Raw genomic sequence first — 21736 nt, 5'->3', positions numbered from 1 at the left:
ATAATTACAAAAATCATCAGTGACTCAGTGCATTAGCAACCAAAAACAGTAATGCTGATACCATCAGTTTCAGCATTCAGAATGAAATGTCAGGCTAAGTGATAACGTATCAGTCCATTGGTCATGTAATGGATCAAGACACTTGGGAATTACCCAGCTGGATTCTTGAATTCACTTGATTTGCCAGTCATGCCGCCACACGTTTGAACCCTTTACTGCTACAGATGTGCGTGACACAGACTGTGCCAAGTGCTGTATCATTATCACCCAGACTGTCTACCTATGCCAGAACCCTTCTGTCATGATCATTTCCTTCCTGCTGAATTATGTATGCCAGCCTCCTGGCCCTGTGTTGAATATTTTAGACATAGCTAGTGAGGCAAATGCTTTACAATCCTCACATCCACTCCCTCCAGCTCATCTTGTGCTCTTGCTGTATGCTACCACAGTAAATAATTCACTTAAGATGTATCTGAATAGCTTAAAGTACACCAATAAAACAAATTGTTCCAAGGTCATTTTCGAGGCAGTATATCAATTTTTTTTTTTTCTAAACAAAATCTTGTCAGAATAATTTTATCAAGTCATAGAGAGATGAATCTGCATGATTTTTTTATTAACTGATATTGTGTTTGTGGTGCGTATTTACTTAGTGTGGAGTAGATGTTGACGCATATGAAGAATCAGGTCCATCTGTTTCCAGTACTGGAGAGATGAAGCTCTCTGAATCTTCAAACTTTTAAATTATTTGTGCAACAGGGCAATTATAATTTAAAGTTCCAGTTTCAGAAAGCTGTTTAAAAAAATTAAAAACCAGCACTGATCAGGATGTCATCAAATTTGAATGGGATATTATCGAACAGGTGGGAATATGGTGGAAATAAAAAAAATAATGAAAATTTTTCCCATTAGATGCCACTATAAGTGTCATAATGTAAATATGTTTGGCTAAAGTGACAGATGAATCACAATATGACGGCTGTGATGTGAATTGCGTATTAAACAAAACCCTGTTGTTCAGTCTGCGTGACCGCACAAATTTGACAGTCAGCAGTTGTGGCACTGTTACCTAGTAAACCCATCCACCATGGCAAGGTCATACCATATCAGAGAGAGAGAAAAAAATCTGGTTTTAATTGTTCTGAGGGGAAAACGGCAATGAAATCACTTTCTAATTGTCACGGTCGTGGCACAAGACATGTTCAGCACGCTGTCAAACCTTTTCTGCCGCAAGTTGAAATTGAGAGACTGGAGAGTTGCAGAGGTCACATTCAGAATGCATTGCGCAATGATTGCTGCCTATTGAGCACTAGCCGATTCACACAGCCTGTAGAATTTTATTCCAAATCTCGCCCTTTTCAGTGGGATATTCTGTACCCAACCCAATCTGCCCTTGTACAGAAGTAAACTTTCATCCACCACAATGTCCCGTTCAGGAACATAAGAACTTTTAAATTTATTTTCAAGGTGCTCATAAATTGGCCAAATTTTGTTCAACTTAGGATTTGGGTGATTTGCGGCATCATATACTTCATTGTCAGAAAAATGAAGATACTTTTTTATTTGGCTAAATCTCTTGTAGGACATTACACCCTTGAAAAATGGAGTTGATATGCTTACCTGCCATGACCAGTAGATTTGCAATTCAGGTTTCTGTAAAACACTTTGTAAAATAATTAGAGCACATAAAATTTGAAGCTCTTCACATGATGGGAACAAAATTTTACAGGCAATGGTTGAAACACATTGGCGGATATATTTAGCAGTTCCACCTTTATCATTTCCAGCAAATCCAGATCAAAAAAGCATTCAAATATTCTAAGTTCATCATCAGCAAAAGGAATCGTACAACCAGGATTAGCAGAAAATGGAAATCTTGGAGGAGCACAATCAGTATTTTTGATTGACAACATGCTACTGTGTGACCTGAGACCAATCTATATCTGTGTCTTCCTCACATTATTCTTCATTTGACAAAAGTTGAAGAGTCATCACCAGATTCCGAAACAGAGATGTCTTCCCACTGCTCTTCTCCACTGGAATGATTACTGTTCATTTTACACGACTCCAAACAGCTGTAATACTGCAACAACTGCACCAAAACACTAATAAAGGTTGCAGAATTGTTGCAATGACAATAGAAATGCTACTGACGTGAGTATAATCTAGTTGGAAAATATCCCTCAACTCCCAAGTCTCCTAAAGGCTTAAAGAGCAACACCCAGTAGCAATACACCGAAGCAAAACACACGAAACGCCAACTAGTAGCAGCTGAAGGAACAATAGTGACTACAACAGGTTCTGGTGCTAACTAGTGGTAGCAGAAGGAACTAAAAGTATAATCAGGATGTTGGGGCATGAACAAGAGAAAATCGGGAGCCCAAGTTATCTCGCAATAGTATTTCTCGGCAAAGTAGTCTATCCAGATTTGAAGGGTTTGAACAATCTTGGTGCCCAAAAGACAAAGCATTTACCAGTGATGGTACAAACAGGACCCACATGACCCATCTCCTTAAAAAAACGGAGGGGGGGGGGGGGGGCATATGATAAGCGATACTATCAGTCAACACCACACAGTTACCTTTGCAGAATGAAGTGGTACTTGTTGATTTACAAGTGGTTGTTCTGTTGCCCGTATCCTGCAATCCTGTGTATTGACATGTCCTTGGAGGTGGAAATGGGCTCTATCTGTCCACAGAATGTTCCATGGCCCTTCAGTGACCACTTCCATGCAAGCAAGAAATTCTAGGGCACGTGTTTGTTAACGGCAGGTCATCATGATGGAAGTCCTGAACATGGGTAATTTTGTATGGATAGCATGCAGGATATTTCATAGAATTTTATGCACCATGCTCATAGGGATGTGCAAAGTTTGGATTGTTTGGGGGAGGAGACCAGACAGCGAGGTCATCGGTCTCATTGGATTAGGGAAGGAACTCGGCCGTGCCCTTTCAAAGGAACTATCCCGGCATTTGGCTGGAGCGATTTAGGGAAATCATGGAAAGCCTAAATCAGGATGGTCGGACGCGGGATTGAACCGTCATCCTCCCGAATGCGAATCCAGTGTGCTAGCCACTGCATCACCTCGCTCGGTGTGTGCAAAGCTCAAACAACTCCACGTGCACGGCATGTTTGCACTCTACTGCTTGACCTCTCCTGCGAGGTTGTGGCTACGTCTTCCTCTGATGTCAGATCAATTGTTTTTCCCTTCTGCCCCATGACACTTCAGAAGAACAAAAGGACCTGTCTTTATGAATTGTGGAATAATTTTCTCCAAACCCTTGTCAGACATTGGACCGATGCCTTTTACCATACCTTTGAGTGTGCAGAGCTCCAAGCGCACAATCACCAAATTTGCAAAAAGGCTTTACCAACAGCACACAGTCCTACATTGAGACAGTCGTTTTGAGCATATCAGACTTAACCCAAGGCACTTACCCACATCTTTTATTTCGCATATTTTACTGCTTACTGAACCATCTAGTAGTAAAATTTCCAATCTCCCCCCCCCCACCCCCCCCCCCCCCCCCCCCTCAGGAACTTTAGTTATCACTCTGTATTTTAAATCCTTTGTGCATCCATAGACAAATTTAATGATAAAAAATCATGATATGTTGATATAATTGTATATGTTACATGCTAATAATTTTAGTGTATCCTAAGCAGATGAATATGTACAATTTTTGTTTTACTGACACTGTGTATGGTGTGTAATTAGATAATGTACAAGATAGCATCATCTGAAACAGCAAGTCTGTTTCTTGCCACAATACTTCTTCTACAATGTGAGCAAACATAATTGTTTGAATAAACACACTGAGTGTTGTAAAAAGTATTCAGTCATTCCTTACATCCTTAGGCAAGTTTTGTGACCAAACAGAGTACCAGAATATAATTGTTTCCATCATGTTGCACTAATTTCATAACATTGAAAAGTGATGTATGTATGAGCAGCTTGGGGGAACACAATGGTAAGTGCCACTGCCATATATTTTGAGTTGTAAGGCTATTAGCGGTATCTGTGAGAAACAGAATATTTTACAGTGGGAAGAAGATCTAATTTCACTAAACACGTCAGGGCCGTGACTCGTGGTAAACGTCGGTGACTGCCTGCAGCTGGTATGTAATGGGAAGCAGAAGGTAAAATGGCTAGTGCTAAGAGGGCTGTGTGTGTTTTTCCCGAGATTATAGCCACATTTTACTAGTTACAAAGAAACAAAGACGTTCTTAGTGATCCTGATATCTCAAACTAGGATCCTCAATGACTCAAATGACTCAGGTATGCAAATTTACAAATCTGCTGAATTTCGTACATTCCACAAACATAATGGTAAATGCATGTACATACCATTATTTTTGTGAAAAGCATGATATATGAGGTCATTATAAAATGACTGCTGTTGAAGGCTTGATGGTGCACGCATGTTGATACTAATTCATTCATACTCGTACAAGTAATAATAACAATGATGACGACGATGACGATGACGACGATGATAGTAATAATTACTACTGCTTGACTACTTAAGCAGTACATATTTGTGCACTGAAGTTGACTTGTTTAATGGCTTGAAATAGTTTTGTTCCAATCAAAAGTGTCACTAAGCCGTACTCTTTTTCCGAAGTGTTTCGGCAGAACTTTTAATTCTTTAGTTTCTAAACGTCTGGCTACTTGACCTCATAAAAGCATTAAACTAGTGTTTTATACCAGTTGGTATTCAGGGCTGGGAACTACTACTTAGAGATTCCGTTGAAGACTCATCCCTGCTGCCATCATCAGAGAATTCACACTCACTGTCACTCCTAGTGAATATATCTATGATCTCTCTCTATATGTGCAACCAATGTGATGATGTGGCATTTCTCTAGAAGAAGAGAAAACTCAAAGTTCATATTAAAAAACCGTCCACGAGGGACAACAGCAGCAAACATAGACACTCACTCAAACTATGCAGACAGAACTCAGAAAAGCTGTGGCAGAACAGTGTGGAAATTAAGCTCTGCTTATCAACGCATGTAGAGCACGTGTGTACCTATGGCAGCACACACAAACCCATCTGCAGCAGTGAGAGGGCAGTGGGAACTCAACACGTAAACACATCAATAACACTTAAGTAAAACCCAGGGGGTGTGCCTCAATTCCTCATCAGCATCTGAGGAGTGTCAGAGCTAGATGAGTAACTTTTCCCCAGTGAAGCATGAACATTGGAAATTGACATACTGAGAATTTTGCTCCGAAACAAAAATCCATGACGATGTTGCAAAAGTACCAGCGTTTTAGTGAAAAAGATGATGAATACTATCGTGAAGGCAACACTTTTAAACGGATAATGTGTAGGAGATGATGTACTGTTGCCACACATCCTAATATATACACAGCTATGCCATTTGAATTCAAACATTTGCTTTTTTTTGCGTGACTCAAATTTGCAATAATCAGAAATTCACAGGGACAATTGCTGCATATGTGTGAATGAAGTATGGCAAATGCATGATTCTCATATTCTGTGTGTGTGGCTTGCTCAAGAGTTGGAAAACTTTTAGGTTGATTTACATACATATCAGACAAAAAAGATTATGTACCAAAAGCCACTTAAATAAACAGAATTTAAGCACAAATCATTTTCTTTCCTTGAGTGGCATTGCAATGGATGCTGGGTATTGCCTAATTCCTTGCATGTCTGACCGATTACATCCTCGCACATAACTACTTCTTATTTGAAGGATGATGAACAAACAGCAACAAACAAATCCACAACACAGCCATGGGAACCTGCATGACAATCTCCTACGCCAATCTGTTCATGGGCCACCTAGAGGAAACCTTCAGAATCACCCCATTTTTTTGTTCAGGTTCATTAGTGATATCATAATCTGGACATTGGGCGAAGACATTCTGGGGCTGTGAGAAATGTGAGTCATTATTCCACACTGTTGGCTCATATACATCTTCCATTAGTTATGATCTTTATGCTGCTGTAGCTTTCCTCTTGAAAGTGAAAGTATGAAGATGCAGTAAAAAAGTGTACCATCTCCTTGTTGGTCGAAGCATTGGTGAGCAAAAATGCAGAAAAAATGTAACCTTTATTGAACGACATAATGTTTACCAGCGTCACTGTGTGTAAGAGGCACTTGTGACTACTGTTTTCAATGTTGTAGTTTTTATATATGCTCCATATTGAAATCAGTTCACATGATGAAGCTGTTTGTTTATAGTCACTGCTAACTTATTCCTCCATGATATATTATTTCACTATAAAAGGCACACAGACATATTGGAATTTTAACTTTGCCATCAGTTGTCTCAAAATGTGTCCCATTAGTCGATGTATCACTACGCTATACCATTGTCCCAGCCTTTATAATATTGTGTGGAAAGTTAATCCATGATGCAGAACATTTAGATCACTTTGTCCATTATTTTTATGGTCAACAGTACACTGTTTAACGTTCTGTTATTGTACTAATTGACTTATCCAGCCAGTTACAGTTGCACAGTGACTTACATTTAACTGCTACTCCAAACATTGGTGGAATGTGGCATTTTGTGCATTTAAATTCACTGTGTAATGTTGAAGGCTGTACAAAACTCAAGTTACTTTTCTAGAAAAATATTTGGTTTATTAGTACAATCGATTAGTGCTTTATTAGGAATTTTGCCCAATATGCAGTTGTGATGGGGTTTTGTTTGGTGTAAATTCAGTTTTGTATCAGTTATCAATCTACAATAATGCCTCTCTAGAATTGTCTAGAAATCAAACACATTCATTTTTGGAATTTTTTTGTTTCTCCACACAAAAAATAACATTTGCAGTCAGATTTTAAGATTATTCATTGTCCAAAATGTATTTTTGAAATAAAAAGTATATGGTTTTAGTCTAGTTCATTAGTTTGATGATCTTAAAGCACACATGTGGCCAGTTCATCTTTTACTTGAACTGTTGATTTACATACGCAATAACTTATAAAACCTGTTACATACCAAGTATGCTGTTACACTTTGCACTGAAAGAGTAATTGCAGTCATCCACTCACCCATTTTCCTGCCTCACAACATTTTCTTTTCAGCTGTCTAAACTAACATGACCTCATAAATGCATGCATTATATGCACAGCATCCAAAAAAAAAAAAAAAAAAAAAAAAAAGTGGAAACTTAAGAGAGCAGTGCTACCTGCTCTAGAAAATCATAAAATGAAAAAGCTCACTTTAGTCTGCAGCTAATGCACGAACAAAATGTACAAAACTGGCATATTGAAGTGAACCATGGAAAATCCAGGATGAAATGTAACAATATTATGAAAAGGAAGTTGCCACTCACCATATAGTGAGTCGCAGATAGGCACAACAAAAAGACTGTCACAAATAAAGCTTTCGACCTGTTCAGTAGCCTGAGACTGTAGCCGTATGTGTGAGTTGCGTTTTTGTGTGAGGGCAGGTGGGAGAGGGAGCATCATATATTGTTGAAGAAGGCCTTACTGGCCAAAAGCTTTATTTGTGATAGTCTTTTTGTTGTGCGTACTAGTGTCTCAGCATTTCTGCTGTATGGTGAGTGCCAACTTTCCTTTTCATAATATTGTCATATTGAAGTGAAACAGTCCTATGTTCCTAAATGTGTTGTAGCATTTTTTGTTATTTTTTCTTTTGTGGCTTTTACTTATCAGAATATTCATTGTATATTGTGGCTGTTTTAAAATGAGGAAGTTCATTACTCACATGCAGCTGTGAAATAAAAGATTTTCCTGTTCCCCCATATACATTGTTCAGGCATTTTGATGCAAGGTGGCACACACACACACACACACACACACACACACACACACACACACACACACTCACACTCACACTCTCTCTTAGCATTATCTTTCTGCTTTGTGTTCTGTTTTAATAATCAGTAATATAATCTACTAAAGATTGAGAACATCATCATAATTACATATGTGACCACATTCATTGTCATAATGTAATGTTCCAGTTAATTTTTTAACAATTGATACTTTTTGTTGAAACAGGTGACGACAACCAATATTGTGCTGGATCGTGATGGATTTGTCTGGAAAGGACACGACCAGTTGACTGCCCGTACTGGTGCCTTGTCTCTGGCACCAGGTTTCCAACCTTGTTCTGTGCTGCAACTGCATCCTCCTGCGGCAGTTACAGCACTTGTATTGCAGGCAGACTGGGGCCTTGTGGCTGCTGGAACTGCACATGGCTTGGCACTTTTTGATTACATACGCCACAAGGGTGTTCTTACGAAGTGTACTCTGAATCCCAACGGTAATTGTACTTTCTCAGTAATGCTCTTTAATATTTACATAAAACTGCCATGTCATCTTTATCGTGTTTTCTTATGACTGTTATAGCGGTTTATAACATATATGCACCTTTTAATTTTGCTCTCAGCTAGTCTGTTATCAAATTACTGAGATTATGTGAATTGAAGTTAGTAGTGTAGCTAGGCCCAGCCTTTTCTGTCCACAGTACTTTGTCACTTACGACATTTTCATTGAGATATCTGCCCGTATCATGTCTACAGATCTAAACACATTAGACTAGTATTTCCTTTCAAAGACAAGCTTATTCTCTTCCTCGTGCTCATTTTGGTACTCGTAATGGGTGTAAGGTTTCCCTTTACTAACACTATATGCCCTTCATTTCCAGGAAAGGAGATGAACATACCATCCACTTGCTTAGTAGCTTGATGTTCTGTTTATTTGTTTCATCATTACTTATAAAGAAAGACAAGCAATTTCATCAAAATTGAAGCTTCTAAATGGTAATAAAAATAGCTAAATAACACACGTCAAAGCTCATAGTATACCTAACACTCAAGAGAATTTGATCGTTACCTGAGAGCAAACAGTTGATACCCTGCCATAAGACATTAACCATCACGAATTACAAGACACAAGAAAAATGAAGAAATTTCAGAATTGCTAGTCTGCTGTGCTGCACTACCTGTGTGCTGACTCAGGGTGAACTTGCCATTGTCCGGAAACAGCTAGAAGCTGTTTTAGGTAGAGGCGGTCTTCCCTCTGACATTGCCCACTGTGTCACTCTGTAACGAAAGCTGTGACACTTCTAGTGCTGCCAATATAGCCTGGAAACCTCAATGTCACTGTGCCTTCCAGTGCACAAGTTGGGACTGATTTGTCAACACTCGAATATGATGTGTAGACACTGGTACAATTGCATATGTCTGAGCCCGAGGTGAATGTTGGAACAGGCCACGCAGATGTCTTATTACAAGTACATGATTCTCACCAGTGTTCACAGCGTATTTGAGCCAGCAAGGGATGGCTCTTATGTAGGGTTTAGTGGCCTACTTTGGGAAAGAAAGCCAGGGATACACTCAGTATGTTTGCCAGAGATGTTAAAGATATTCTGCCAGAGACTATTGGACACACTGGGTCCAGCCATATTGCCATAGCTCATTTTGTTGTGAGTGATGCATGACTCTGTAGTATGTGCTGAGATTACAGTGGAATCCAAAAGTGAAATAAAATGGATGAGGGTAAGAATCAATTGTGGATCAAATGTGGGAATTGGATGCTTTTACAGAGCACCTGCTCAGGAGCTACAGAGCACCTGCTCAGGAGCTGCATTGGCAGAGTGCTTCAAGAAAATTGAGAGTATCAGTAGTTTTCTATCATGCTGTTGGAGCAGGAGGAAATTTAAATTTGGCAGCTATTGAATGGGACAGTCATGTGATTGAAACTGGTGCCAGAGACAAGGATTTGAGTTATGTTTGTCTGGAATGTCGTATCTGAAAATTACATTGAGCAAAGATATGAGGGCAATATCTTAGACAACCTAATAAGTAATATACCTGAACTTTTTGAAATCAGTTATTGTAGAGGAGTGCATTACTGATCTTGAGGCTGTTATAGCATCAGGTGTTAAAAGGAATGTTAAGAAAGGTAGGAGAAATATCTGATTAGTCAACACCAACTGTTTAGCTCTGAATACAGAGATGGAACGGAAATAGATAAAATTCAGAACCATTGTGCAACTCACCTTAGACCAGTATATGCTGACCAATGCTAGAAAGGAGAGGGACACACACATTGTGGTCCGGCCACTATGCTAGAATTTGCTCCAAAACCAAAGAGTAGTGCAACACAGATTTAACGGAATTCAGTCTGACAAACAGAAACTGGGGGGGAAAAAAATTAATGAAGAAAGCCAATCTAAGAAATGTTTAATGGATTCAAAAGTAAAATTTTTGCCAACCCGTCTGACAAAAAAATCCTAACAAGTTTTGGAAGTCAGTCAGTGGATTAAAATCTATTCCAGCCGGTTACAGTTCAAACTGCCTGTCAGCTTTCCTGTGTGCAGGTGCAGATGGAGTAGGCTACCAATCAGGTGGCCCTATTCAATCACATTTTTATCTTGTTATGTCTTGTGTGGAAGCCATTTGCACTCTTCTGGAAGTGGGCACTTGGCTGAGGCATATACCGTATTTGTCTAAGATATGATCTGTCTGCCCCACTGCCCATGAGTCAGCTCTTGCCCACACCTGCCCACTTAAAATAAAACAGCCCAATCGATCAAGTCACTCAGTGTCATCACTAGTATCAGAACGGAATATGACAGAGAAGGCCGAAATACAAAATTCAGTCTTTAAAATATTCGCCATCAAAAGTAGTATGTTTTTGAATACTGTTTACATGCATTACATTTATTCCCCGTGTGTGTGTGTGTGTGTGTGTGTGTGTGTGTGTGTGTGTGTGTGTGTGTGTGTGTGTGTGTGTTTTTTAAAAAAGAAAAAAAAAGGTACACTGATACTGATGAAGGCAGTAATCCATATCTACTTTGTCCACATCTCTCATTCAGTTGATGATTACTTATTTTGCTGTATGCAGTGAGTCATGAAGCGGAGTACAGTATATTCTCATAGGTCACATTTTCTTCATTCATATCTCTGTCATACTTTCTGTTTAGAGCCAACTGTTCACCAAGTTAGCACACATTTCATGGAGTGCTTCCGTACAAAAAAATTTGGAAAATGCGTCTCGTTATATGAGCATCTCCCTCCATCAGCTTTCCTGTGTTCTGTTGCATAAGTTTCTGCAAGTTCTCTGAACAGAGGTGAATATTAAAGCAGCATTAATATATCATTTATTTTTCAGTCCCTCTTGCACATATGACTAGTTTTGATCTCCCAGGATCATCATCAGAAGATCTATGTAGATTTGCACAACTGGAACCGAAACATAAACAATGTATTAAAATTGTTTTAAATCTCAATACAATTGCTGTTCTCTGTGTGTATTATGCAGATAGATAACTCGCCTCGTCACTATCTAGTGGAGAGTGTGAAAGATAAAAAACAGTTTCATAATGTGGAAAACAAACTTTCTGTGCCATTTCTCAATCCTACTTGAGCCTAGAAGCGAGTCATGGAGGCCAGCTGCCCCATATTAGTTTTAATCAACCCATTGCAGTTTTCTCTTTGGTACATAAATCTTCCTTTAAGACTTTTACTTTTGAAATATGTCTTTGGTGTTATGAGTTGTCAGCTTCTACAATTATCTTGTGTTACACAGGTTGAGTATCAGAGAATGTATCAACTGGCATAAACTCAATTTCTCCTCTGTTAAGTTTCTCCTTTTAATACTTTGTATCCGTTTCTGCAAACTATCTGAAAAGTTGTTTTCTTATGTGAGGTCCAATCAGTTAGAAAAATTCCAGTTAGAAAAATTTCAGGCCCTGAAAACCAGCCGTTTATGTTGTTATTTTAAAATGATACCAGTACATTTGTGTTGAATATATCTTAAATGATGATACACAAAAAAAAAGACAAAGCTGTGGTGTTTATTTTTCATATTTATTTTAGTTCTGCGTTTGATTTGTGCGAGTTGCTGTCACACGAGTAAAGAGCACACAGTGCCTGTCGGCTGTTTATTCCTTGGAAATTTTTGAGAACATATCTTGTGGAGAACAGTAGTTGGTTCTGAAGTGACAGTTCCAATATTCTTTGAGAGTGGGATTATTGTTTTGTTTACTGAGTTTAACATTTTACCTTTAATCTTGTAATTGTGATTAGCAAAAAAAAAAGTAATTTTAGCCTTATGAAGTTTCATATTTCATCTGTATATGAAATAAGTCTGAGCAGGATTGCTATAAAGTGGTGATCCCATAAGAAATGCAAACATACAAACAGGTATGCAGAGTCAAATGATATCATTGGGTCAAGAGATGACACAGAAATGTGTGAAAAACATTTAACAGACCTTTGTGATGGTATCGAGACCCAAATTAAGGAACTGCAGTTGGCAGTGGAGGAGCAAGATACTTCACTAGTGAACACTTATACAACAGTTGACAGCAGGTGTGCAACGACAGGCAAGTTGCAAATGAAACAGTGCATGCCACAAATCCTGCCTGACAAACCAGAGCTATGGCTCACAATGCTGGAGATAGTATTTGAGCGAAACAAGGTAGTGGATGAACGCACAAAGTTAGACGTGGCAGTGAACGCATTAGATACCAGAGCAACTCCAGTTGGTATGGATATTACACTCGGGCCCCCAATAGTTCAGCAGTTTACTTGTTTAAAAAATGTATTAGTCAGCATAATGTGTAAACCACTAAATAAACATATGCAGCAGCTGGGTATTGTCGGTGAAATGAAATGAGCTTGACAAGATACGGCATTGAGGCACAACCGTTTGCACAGTTGGCTGGAACGGTCAAGGCAGCAGTGATGACTTGTGAAGAACAGTATGTCCAAGTGTTAATAACAAAGGCTGACTAAAGTTTACGCCATGCTAGACAGTAAATGAGCAGTATGGGTAATGATAGTAGCAGATGGCTGTGTGCAACAACAGACAGCATCAATATGCAAAGGCCAGCAGGTAGATTTGATGAAACAACTGCTAGAGCTTACAGAGCAAGTTACTACATTGCAAAGGCAAGTCTCCTAGTTGTTAGAGAGCAGGACGAACTAATCTGGGCGGAGGAGGGACTCGTCTGGGCGAAAGTCGAGGAACAGTGATGTTACCGAAGTTAGCCAACGAGAGTGGCTGTGTTGGTATCGCCGGCAGTTCAGTGACAGAACAACAAAATGTACAGCACCTTGTCGGTACCCGAATGGCAGCAGCGGCTAGCGGTAGATGCAGCAGGCCACGATGTAACGACGAGAGCTCCTTCAGTGAGGATGTGAGTCCACCGAGGGACACAGTATTGAGAGTAATTTGACCAGCTTACCTACTCCGTTACAGAGTTTGACAGGCCCCAGCCACATCCCTGTGAACACATCTGTAAGTCACCAATAAATACTTCTTAATTTGGAGGTGGATTTGGGGTTTGCGGATGCAATTTGTGGTGGCAGTGGCACAGGCGCCATATTAGGTGTGGATTTCTTGTGACACATGAAGATTGAAGTAAATATATTACCGAGACCCAGATTAAGAAATACCGTGAAGTAGTCACGGATACACTAGGATAAAGCAGTTTCACCGTGGACCGCGTGCACAGAGGGGTCACACGGGACGAAAATGGCAGCACAGTGACAATTTTGCTGTGTGTGTTGCACAACACAACAAAGAAGAGGTGAGATCCAAGCTCTGTGTTGAACGACACAGTGCACCACATTCGTACTACGGCCGGTCAACCAGTATTGCAACTATGTTGGAGAAGCCCCGAATTGTTTTGTAGTGGCCGAGACTGAGTTTGAGGGGTTACTTAAAGCAGGCATGCTTTGTCAATTTGACAGCCCGCGGGTGTCGCTGTTACACTTAATGAAAAAGAAAGATGGTACGAGGAGGCCTCGGGGTGACTACCGGCTGCTAAATACCTGTACACTCCCAGATCATTATCCAGTACCCAACATCAAGGATTTTGTCAATGAGCTGGCAGGAGCAACAATAATTAGTGTCATCAACTGCAAAGAGGCATACCACTAGATACTAGTGGTGGAAAGAGACATACTGAAGACAGTTATCGTAATACCGTTCGGGTTATTTGAGTACATCCGGATACCATTTTGCATCGAGAATGCATGGTAGACGTGGCAGTGGTTTATAAGACGAGGTGCTAAGAGGGTTGCAGTGTTGTTTTGTTCACCTGGGTGACATCTCGGTGTTCTCAAAGTCAAAGGAGCTGCACGAAGAGCATCGCAGGACTGTTTATGAGTGAATTAACAAGTTTGGCACAGTGACCGGTGAGGTGAAATGCACACTGTGACAGCGGCAAGTAAAATTTCTGAGGCGTGCAATGTCAGCAGATGGAAAACGCCCCCTTAGAGACAAAATAGCTATAACTGAAGAAATACTGTGACCAACTTATTGGCAGCTTAGAATTTTAGAGGCAGTACATTTCTACCAGCAACACCTGCCAAGAGCAGGTGAGTCCCAAGCACTGTTGACAGCAGCACTAGCTGGGAACATTGTGAGCAACCGAAGGCCCCCATGGTGGAGCACAGAAATGCAGAAAGTGTTCAGCCAGGTGAAGACAGATTTACAAAGGGCAGTTCTGTTAACACACCCAGTACCTCACACATCATTGTCTGTAGTGGTTGACACTAACCAACACTCATTAGGGGCAGCATTCCAACAATACACGAATAGGCATTAGTAACCTTTGGACTCCCCCCCCCCCCCCCCCCCCCCCTCTCTCTCTCTCTCTCTCTCTCTCTCTCTCTCTCTCTCTCCTCTCTCTCTCTCTCTCTCTCTCTCACACACACACACACACACACACACACACACACACACACACTTACAGCAGCACAGATGAAGTGGAGTGCGTACGTATGACAAAGAGATCCTGGATATTTATGAAGCTGTGAAATATTTTCATCCCTACATAGAAGCCAGGGCTTTCACAAATTATACCAAACACAAACCTATAAAGTTTTCATGCAGTAAGTTGAGGGACAACAGTTCCACATGACAATTCTTACATTTCAAATTTATTAGCCAATTGGCAACAGATTTAGGTCATACAAAAGGGGCTGCAAAAGCCATGGCTTATTTTTGGTCCAGAGTAGGAATGGTTTCCCAGACCACCGATTATGAATTATTGGCAGCAACACAGGCCACAGACCAACTACTATGGCTGTTCCAGCGGGACAACACTACCGAACTGCAGCTTTGGCAAATATGTCTATAGTGTTGTAAAATTCCCAGTAATTTAAAATCTAAGAAATATTCTGATGGAATATTTCCAGCAATATTCCCAAAATTCATAAATTCCTGGTAGTTCATGATTAATTAGCAAGATAGCTCAAAAAACTGTTAATAGGTAAAAGCAGTAATTATATCATTAAATTTTATATGGATCTGGACTTAAAATCCTTGTTAGAAATGAACACGTTTTTTGGTTTTCAGTGTTTTAAATATCAAAGAATTAGCCATAGAACTGCCAAGCATCGACATTTATGACTCTCGCGTTTCCTAGAACTGCCAACATCAAAATAATCAACTTTTAGAAAAACCGAGTTTATAATATTGATATGCCATATAGTAACTAACGTTACTGAAATACACAGGGACTTTCGTTTATTCAATTCATTAAGTCTTCCATCGGCATTAGAGGTATCTAATGGTATAAATAAACTCGTGCAAATTTTGTGAACATTATTCTTGAAAATGACATTTTGGGGAAAAATTATGTGAATAACCTGGCCAAGATTTATGATTTACTTGAAAATACAAGTGATTTTATTCACATAGAACATGGTAAAATGTGGCTTAACAATCCTAAAAGTGAAAGTGATTGCGATATTTCAGAAAAGAAATTTATAAATCTTAATTCATCACATGGAATGAGAAGTCTTTCAATTCTGAAAGTGAAACACATGTAATCATTTATTTGGAAAATTTAAAAAATACTACAGATAACGGCCAGTTGAGAATTACACCTCCAGAGAAATATTTTATAAGTTTAGGTTTCATTCAGAGAAATGAGGGGTTTCAACTTGCCTAAAAATAGTAGGCCTAGCGAGTATTTTAAATTACTTTTTCCACCAGACTTACGGTAAATTATGTTTTGCATAGAACTTGCAAGGAAATTAACACGTGGAATGATAAATCTTGGATTAAAATGTATGAATTTACTTGGTTAACCTAGTTTTAAGTTTCTTTAACTGTTAATAAGTGTTGAAACATTCAAATTCTAAAAATTTTCATGAATTCCCAATTCTTGGGGATCTTCCTGGGCCAATTCCCGGGGATCTTCCCGGGCCAAACAAATATTCCTGGCAACATTCCCATTTTATAAATTCCCTTCCACTGGAGATATACCCAGCCCACATCACGATAAGTCTAGCTTTTCGCAAATATGTCTGGCATGGGCAAAGGTCAGCATTTGGTGCAACCTATCAAGAGGCAAACCTAGACCTTTTGTTCCTGAGGTATCATGGAAGATATCATTCATTGTGTTCGTGGACTAGACCACCAAAGAGCAAAAGCCAGCATGAAACTTAGTGCTTTGTGTGACAAAGTGCTAAGAGGGATTGGATCAGGTGCCAAAAGATGGGCTTGATGTGCCAGGGATGTAAGGTTGGTTAGCATGTTCACAAACCACTACGGAACAATTTGCGCACGTCTACTAACACATCATGGGACCACAGATGCCTTCGGAGGAATACCATTATTTACTGATGGCTGTGGACCAATATATGCGATGGGCAGAAGCGGTGCCACTTGCAGATGTATTTCCAGAAATAGTGGCATGAGCATTGTTTTCTACATGGATTGCACAGTTCAGATGTCTTTTGAATGTGACTTCAGGCCAAGACCGCCAGTTTGAATCAGCATTATTTTGGAACTAGTCAAACTGTAAGGATTCACACATCACCACTCAGCTGCCTGCCACCTGACAAGTAAAACCATGATCGAGAGGTGGCATATAACTTTAAAAGCTGTTCTGATATGCCAGGATGGAAACTGGACTTCAGCATTGTCAATGGTGTTGTTGGGCCTCGGGCCCACTTGTAATATGGAGTTGGAAGCTTCCATGGCAGAGTTAGTTTATGGGGAAGCACTGCAACTGCCAGTGGAGTTTTTTACTGCACGACCGGAAGAAACCACCTTATTGCCAAGCCCTGCACAAAACAAGGTTATTGCATGGCATAGGCAAACTGTTCATGCACAAAACACTAGATTCTTGCTCTTGTGCATGATTAGAGAGAGATGATGTATGATTGCTGTTCCAATCGCCGTATTCTGGTCCGAATAAAGTATTATTAACAGGTGAACATACAAAACAGATAGAAAGGAACAGGAAGCAGTAAACTATCTCACTAGACAGAGTGAAACCAGCACACATGTTGTTGCCAGATGACAACATAGAGTGTGAACAACAAAAAGAGATGGCATTGATACTGCCTCCAGGACAAGAATAGGTGATGACAGAAAATGACACCCCACCACTTCTAGCAAGTGAGGTGTGCCAGAGGGAGAAGAAACTGATTCTGGTATGGTATTCCAGGGTGGGTCAATGAATACCTGAAAATTCCCATATGTCCCTCGAGCTCTACTCCACTTCAGGGAGGCTACAGGGAGGCTACGTGGGAGTCACCATCACGCAAGTAAAGTGCACATGATGCTTGTCGGCAGTTAATTCCTTGGAACTTATGTATTGACAGTTCCATTATTCTTTGCGAGATGGGTTATTATTTTGTTTATTGAGTGTGACATTTTACATTTAATATTGTAATTGCAGTTACAAAAAGAAACAATTGTAGCCTTCTGAAGCTTAATTTTTTTCATCTGTATATGGAATAAGACTAAGTAGGATTGCTATAATTACAAATTTTATGGTAATGATGACAGAAAAAAGTAAAAGGTGAGTTCTTGAGCAATTGCACACATAATTGGCTTTTGCATGGAAGCATCTGTAGTGTAAAGAGAGAGGTTATGGTCAGGGCAGTACCAGCTTGTTTCTTGCCTTCTTGTTTTGCTAATAGATTGACTCGTCTTCTTTGAAAAAGGTCTTGCAAACAGCTTCTTCGTGAGATTTGTCTCTAAAAATGGTGAGATGGAGACCAATACAATCAAAACTAAGTAGTAATTACTGCAGCTTTATAAGGTATGTTCAAAAGATTCCGAAAAATTTTTCTGTGCTTACTTTCATTTATTGTGCATGGTCTCCTTTGAAATACTCTCCTCCTTAACTGATACACGTTCCCAACTCCTTTTCCACTTCCTGAATCAGCCTTCGTACACCTTTTGCTGGATCGCATCAAGCACCATCTGTGAATTTTCTTGTCTCTTGTCTATCATTGCAAATCTTTGTCCTTTCAACAAGGCTTACAACTTACGAAATAAAAAAAAGTCCGCAGTGGCCAGGACGGGAGAGAATGGAGGCTGAAGAAGCACCGTGATTTCATTTTTTGTGCAGTAGTCATGCACCAACAGGGATGAATGTGCGGGTGCATTATCATGATGAAAGAGCCACGAATTTTCCCATCACATTTCAGGGCATTTCCTTCTCACATTTTCTGACAGGCGTCGTAACATATCTCAATAGTACCTTCTATTAACAGTCTGCCCGTGTCATGAATTCATTATGAACTAATCCTGCAAAGTCAAAAACAACTATCAGCATGGCTTTGACATTTGTCCTGACCTGACAAGCTTTTTTTGATCAGGGAGAACCTTTCCTGACTCACTGTGAAGATTGAACCTTGTGGTCACAACATCGTAACTGTAGATCCAAATCTCATCACCAGTTATGATTATCTTAAGGAACATATCGTTCTCATTTGCACGATCTGAAAGCTCTTCACAGATTGTGAGATGGTCTTTCTGGTCTTGACTCATGAGCCATGGGCTGGGCTTGGTGGCAACATGATACATTTCTAGGTGCTGTGTTTGGATTCCATGACATGATCCAATTAAAATGTTACATTCTTCTGTAATCTCTGTCATTAAGTCCTTGATTAGCCCGCACAATTTCGTTGACATTTGTGACAAGAGCGTCATCAGTACATGTCCTGAACGAGGATCATCTTCCATACGGCCATTTTTAAACCATGGGAACCATTCGTAACACAGAGTGCAGCTTAAGCACTCATCACCATAGGCTTTCTGCATTATTTGGTATGTCTCTGCAAAGGTTTTCTTGAGTTTCATGCCAAATTTAACGCAGACGTGTTGCTCCTCTCTCTGCCGTCTTGAAATTCGCAAACTGTGCGACACACTGTTGTACTCAACACTGCACTGAACAATAACTAAAGATGTACAACGATGAAACTTCCGTCAGTTACACATTAAACATAGACATGTGCAGGGGATGCCAACAGCATTTTGTTCCAGCATGCCACGGGCAGGAAATTACAAATGTTTCAGAATTTTTTGAACAGACCTCATATCTGTAGTAACAATGTTTGAGACAGAAAATTGTAACAGACTGAATCTTACCTGAATAGGAGTTTTCTTCAGGCTGTTAACACTTGGCCTCTTCAGGTTCCAAAATTTCTTGCTCACTTAAAAAATATGCCATATTTGCAGCAGAATTACAGCAAATAGCAAAACCTAACGCGCACACACTAGACCTCTGATAATATGAGCACACAATGGCTCAGTCAGTGGCAACAGCAGATTTTACTTTCAGTTCTGGTTCTTTCAAGGTAGTTCTAGAAATTGACAACAGAAGGCAGCAACTATAAAGGAACAGGTAGCAAGACATCCAAACAGTGTTGTCATACAAAACTAGTCCAGTTTTTGAGAGGTGATTTGCCTGTATATCGTGAACCTCATACACCAAGATATAGTCGGATGCTGTCCTTTGAAACCAGTATTGTGTCCCAAGTTGGGAAGGGGCTTGGTCGCAAGTTACAGTGGGCCTTCCTCATTTAAAATCTTCTAATGCAGCTAAAATTCAATGTGGGATACACTATGAACTTCAGTGATGATGATCTTTATTTAAAATAAATTTTCTCCTCCAGTCACTGAATTGAAGGAATCTCAGCTGTAACTTCAGGCAGAGTGCGGAACATATTTTCACAGAAAACAGAAGTGTTTCAGAGTACATATCTATACTAATGGCCTCAAGTATTTGCACAAGCCATCAGGAGTTAAATACCAATGAAACAATAAAATTGGTTGGAGCCCATATTATTCACTTTGTTGATTGGCTGGCTGTATGAATAAGATTGAGTGGTTTAATTTGCCATGAATATCAAGTCTTGTATTGGGAATATGAAGAAAACTGGCCATTATCCACTTGCATAGCATTCGGGAGGACAAAGGTTCAAATCTGCATTCGGCCATTTAGATTTATGGCTGTGAAGTCTTTCATAACGGAGTCCTTGGATAAAAAGGTCTTGATGTACATCAAATTCAGATAAAATCCCGAGCTGCATGACAGCCCTCCTTAGCTCCTGATGATGACGATGAAGGCAGTCATTGAAAGCTTGGAATTGTATCTGAATTTTACATGGCAAATAAACTGGAAACTTTTTATCTGTTGAGATTTAGATTTTCCACAATTTCCCTAAATTGCTACTAGCCAGTGCCGGGATGGGTGCTTTGAAAGTGCAGGGTAAGTTCCTTCCCCGTCTCTGAAATGTTACGAGCTTGTGCTCTGTCTCTAATGACCTCATTGTCGGTAGCATGTTAAACCTTATCTTCTTTCCATCTGCTTGTTTACAGAAGTCATATAATGAAACATTCCTAAGTTGCTGAAAATTGCTTCCCACCCTTGACAACAATAAAAAATGCCGCTAAATATTTCTTCTTCCCCAAAAATTTTATCATCTCTCTCACATTCTTTGGAGTCTGAAGAAGTTGCAGCTACACCTGTTGTAGTTTACGTGTTAAACTACATGCTGCAGGCCTGTTACTTAAAAATTGTATAAAAGGATCATCATAATTTTTAAAACCAAAAAGTCAATCTCATGTGTGATTTCTACTAGGATTTTTTACTCTGTGCAAATACGTTTGTATCATTTTCTTTTCAGATTTGTAATGTTCTCAGTATAAAACAGGATAACAGGAGGAACATATTCAAATACAAATAACACCTGGAGGCACCAACAAGAGAGACAGTTCATGAGCATCAACAAAAAATTTAACCATCAAATATTCCAACTAAGCTAACCAAACTGTGATGAGCTACTGGATAGAAGGGCCAGAAATATGGCTGTGAGTGTTAAGATGTTCGCAACAGGCAGGGCCCTGGGAGAGAATCACCATTTCAAAACACTTCTATAACACTCAGGGACTGATCACATAGCATAAGTAAACCCTTTACAGAACTGTGAGAAGTGCAGAGTGGTGCACTTCCACAGCACCTGTGGTGAGGTACAATGGGATGTCCACAGCAGTTGACTGGTTAATAGCCCTTTGGTAGCCACCAATCTTTACTTCTTGAAGACACAATGGAAACTGAGATGACTTATTCAAACACTGTTTCTGCAGTGAATGTTTTTGCAGTGTTGGGGAACGTGCAGTGTTGTAAAATTTCCTGACTGATTGAAATTATGTTTCAGACTGAGCCTCAACCTGATCTTTGCTTTCATTGCCCACTCTCTAAAGCTAGGATTACCAAAGCACAATATGCAACCCACCTTCACAGCTTCAGTTCTGACCGTACTTTTCTCCTATGTTGCAAACTTCATGAAATATTTCCTGCAAACCTAGCTGGCATACCACACATTTATCTGAAGTTCGGCCAAGTTTGGAAAGCATCAAAGACCTCTTGGCAGAATGAAACTGAAGTTGTGAAGCTGGATCAGAAGTAGTAATTGGATAGTTCAGTTAGTAAGAGCATTGCCCTCAGAAGACA

The 21736-nt window shown here is 39.7% G+C and overlaps 1 protein-coding gene across 1 annotated transcript in view; it reads left to right on the top strand.

Moving 5' to 3' along the window:
• Positions 1-21736, top strand: part of LOC124774002 (lethal(2) giant larvae protein homolog 1) — a 354779-nt gene that overhangs the window by 209626 nt on the left and 123417 nt on the right. Inside the window, 1 exon segment of the mRNA XM_047249448.1 lies at positions 8011-8275. Coding sequence (XP_047105404.1) covers positions 8011-8275 — 265 coding nt within the window.

The sequence above is a fragment of the Schistocerca piceifrons genome, chromosome 2 (genome assembly GCF_021461385.2).
Source record: "Schistocerca piceifrons isolate TAMUIC-IGC-003096 chromosome 2, iqSchPice1.1, whole genome shotgun sequence".
Lineage (NCBI taxonomy): Eukaryota > Metazoa > Arthropoda > Insecta > Orthoptera > Acrididae > Schistocerca > Schistocerca piceifrons.
This window is presented reverse-complemented; position numbering and strand designations above follow the sequence as displayed.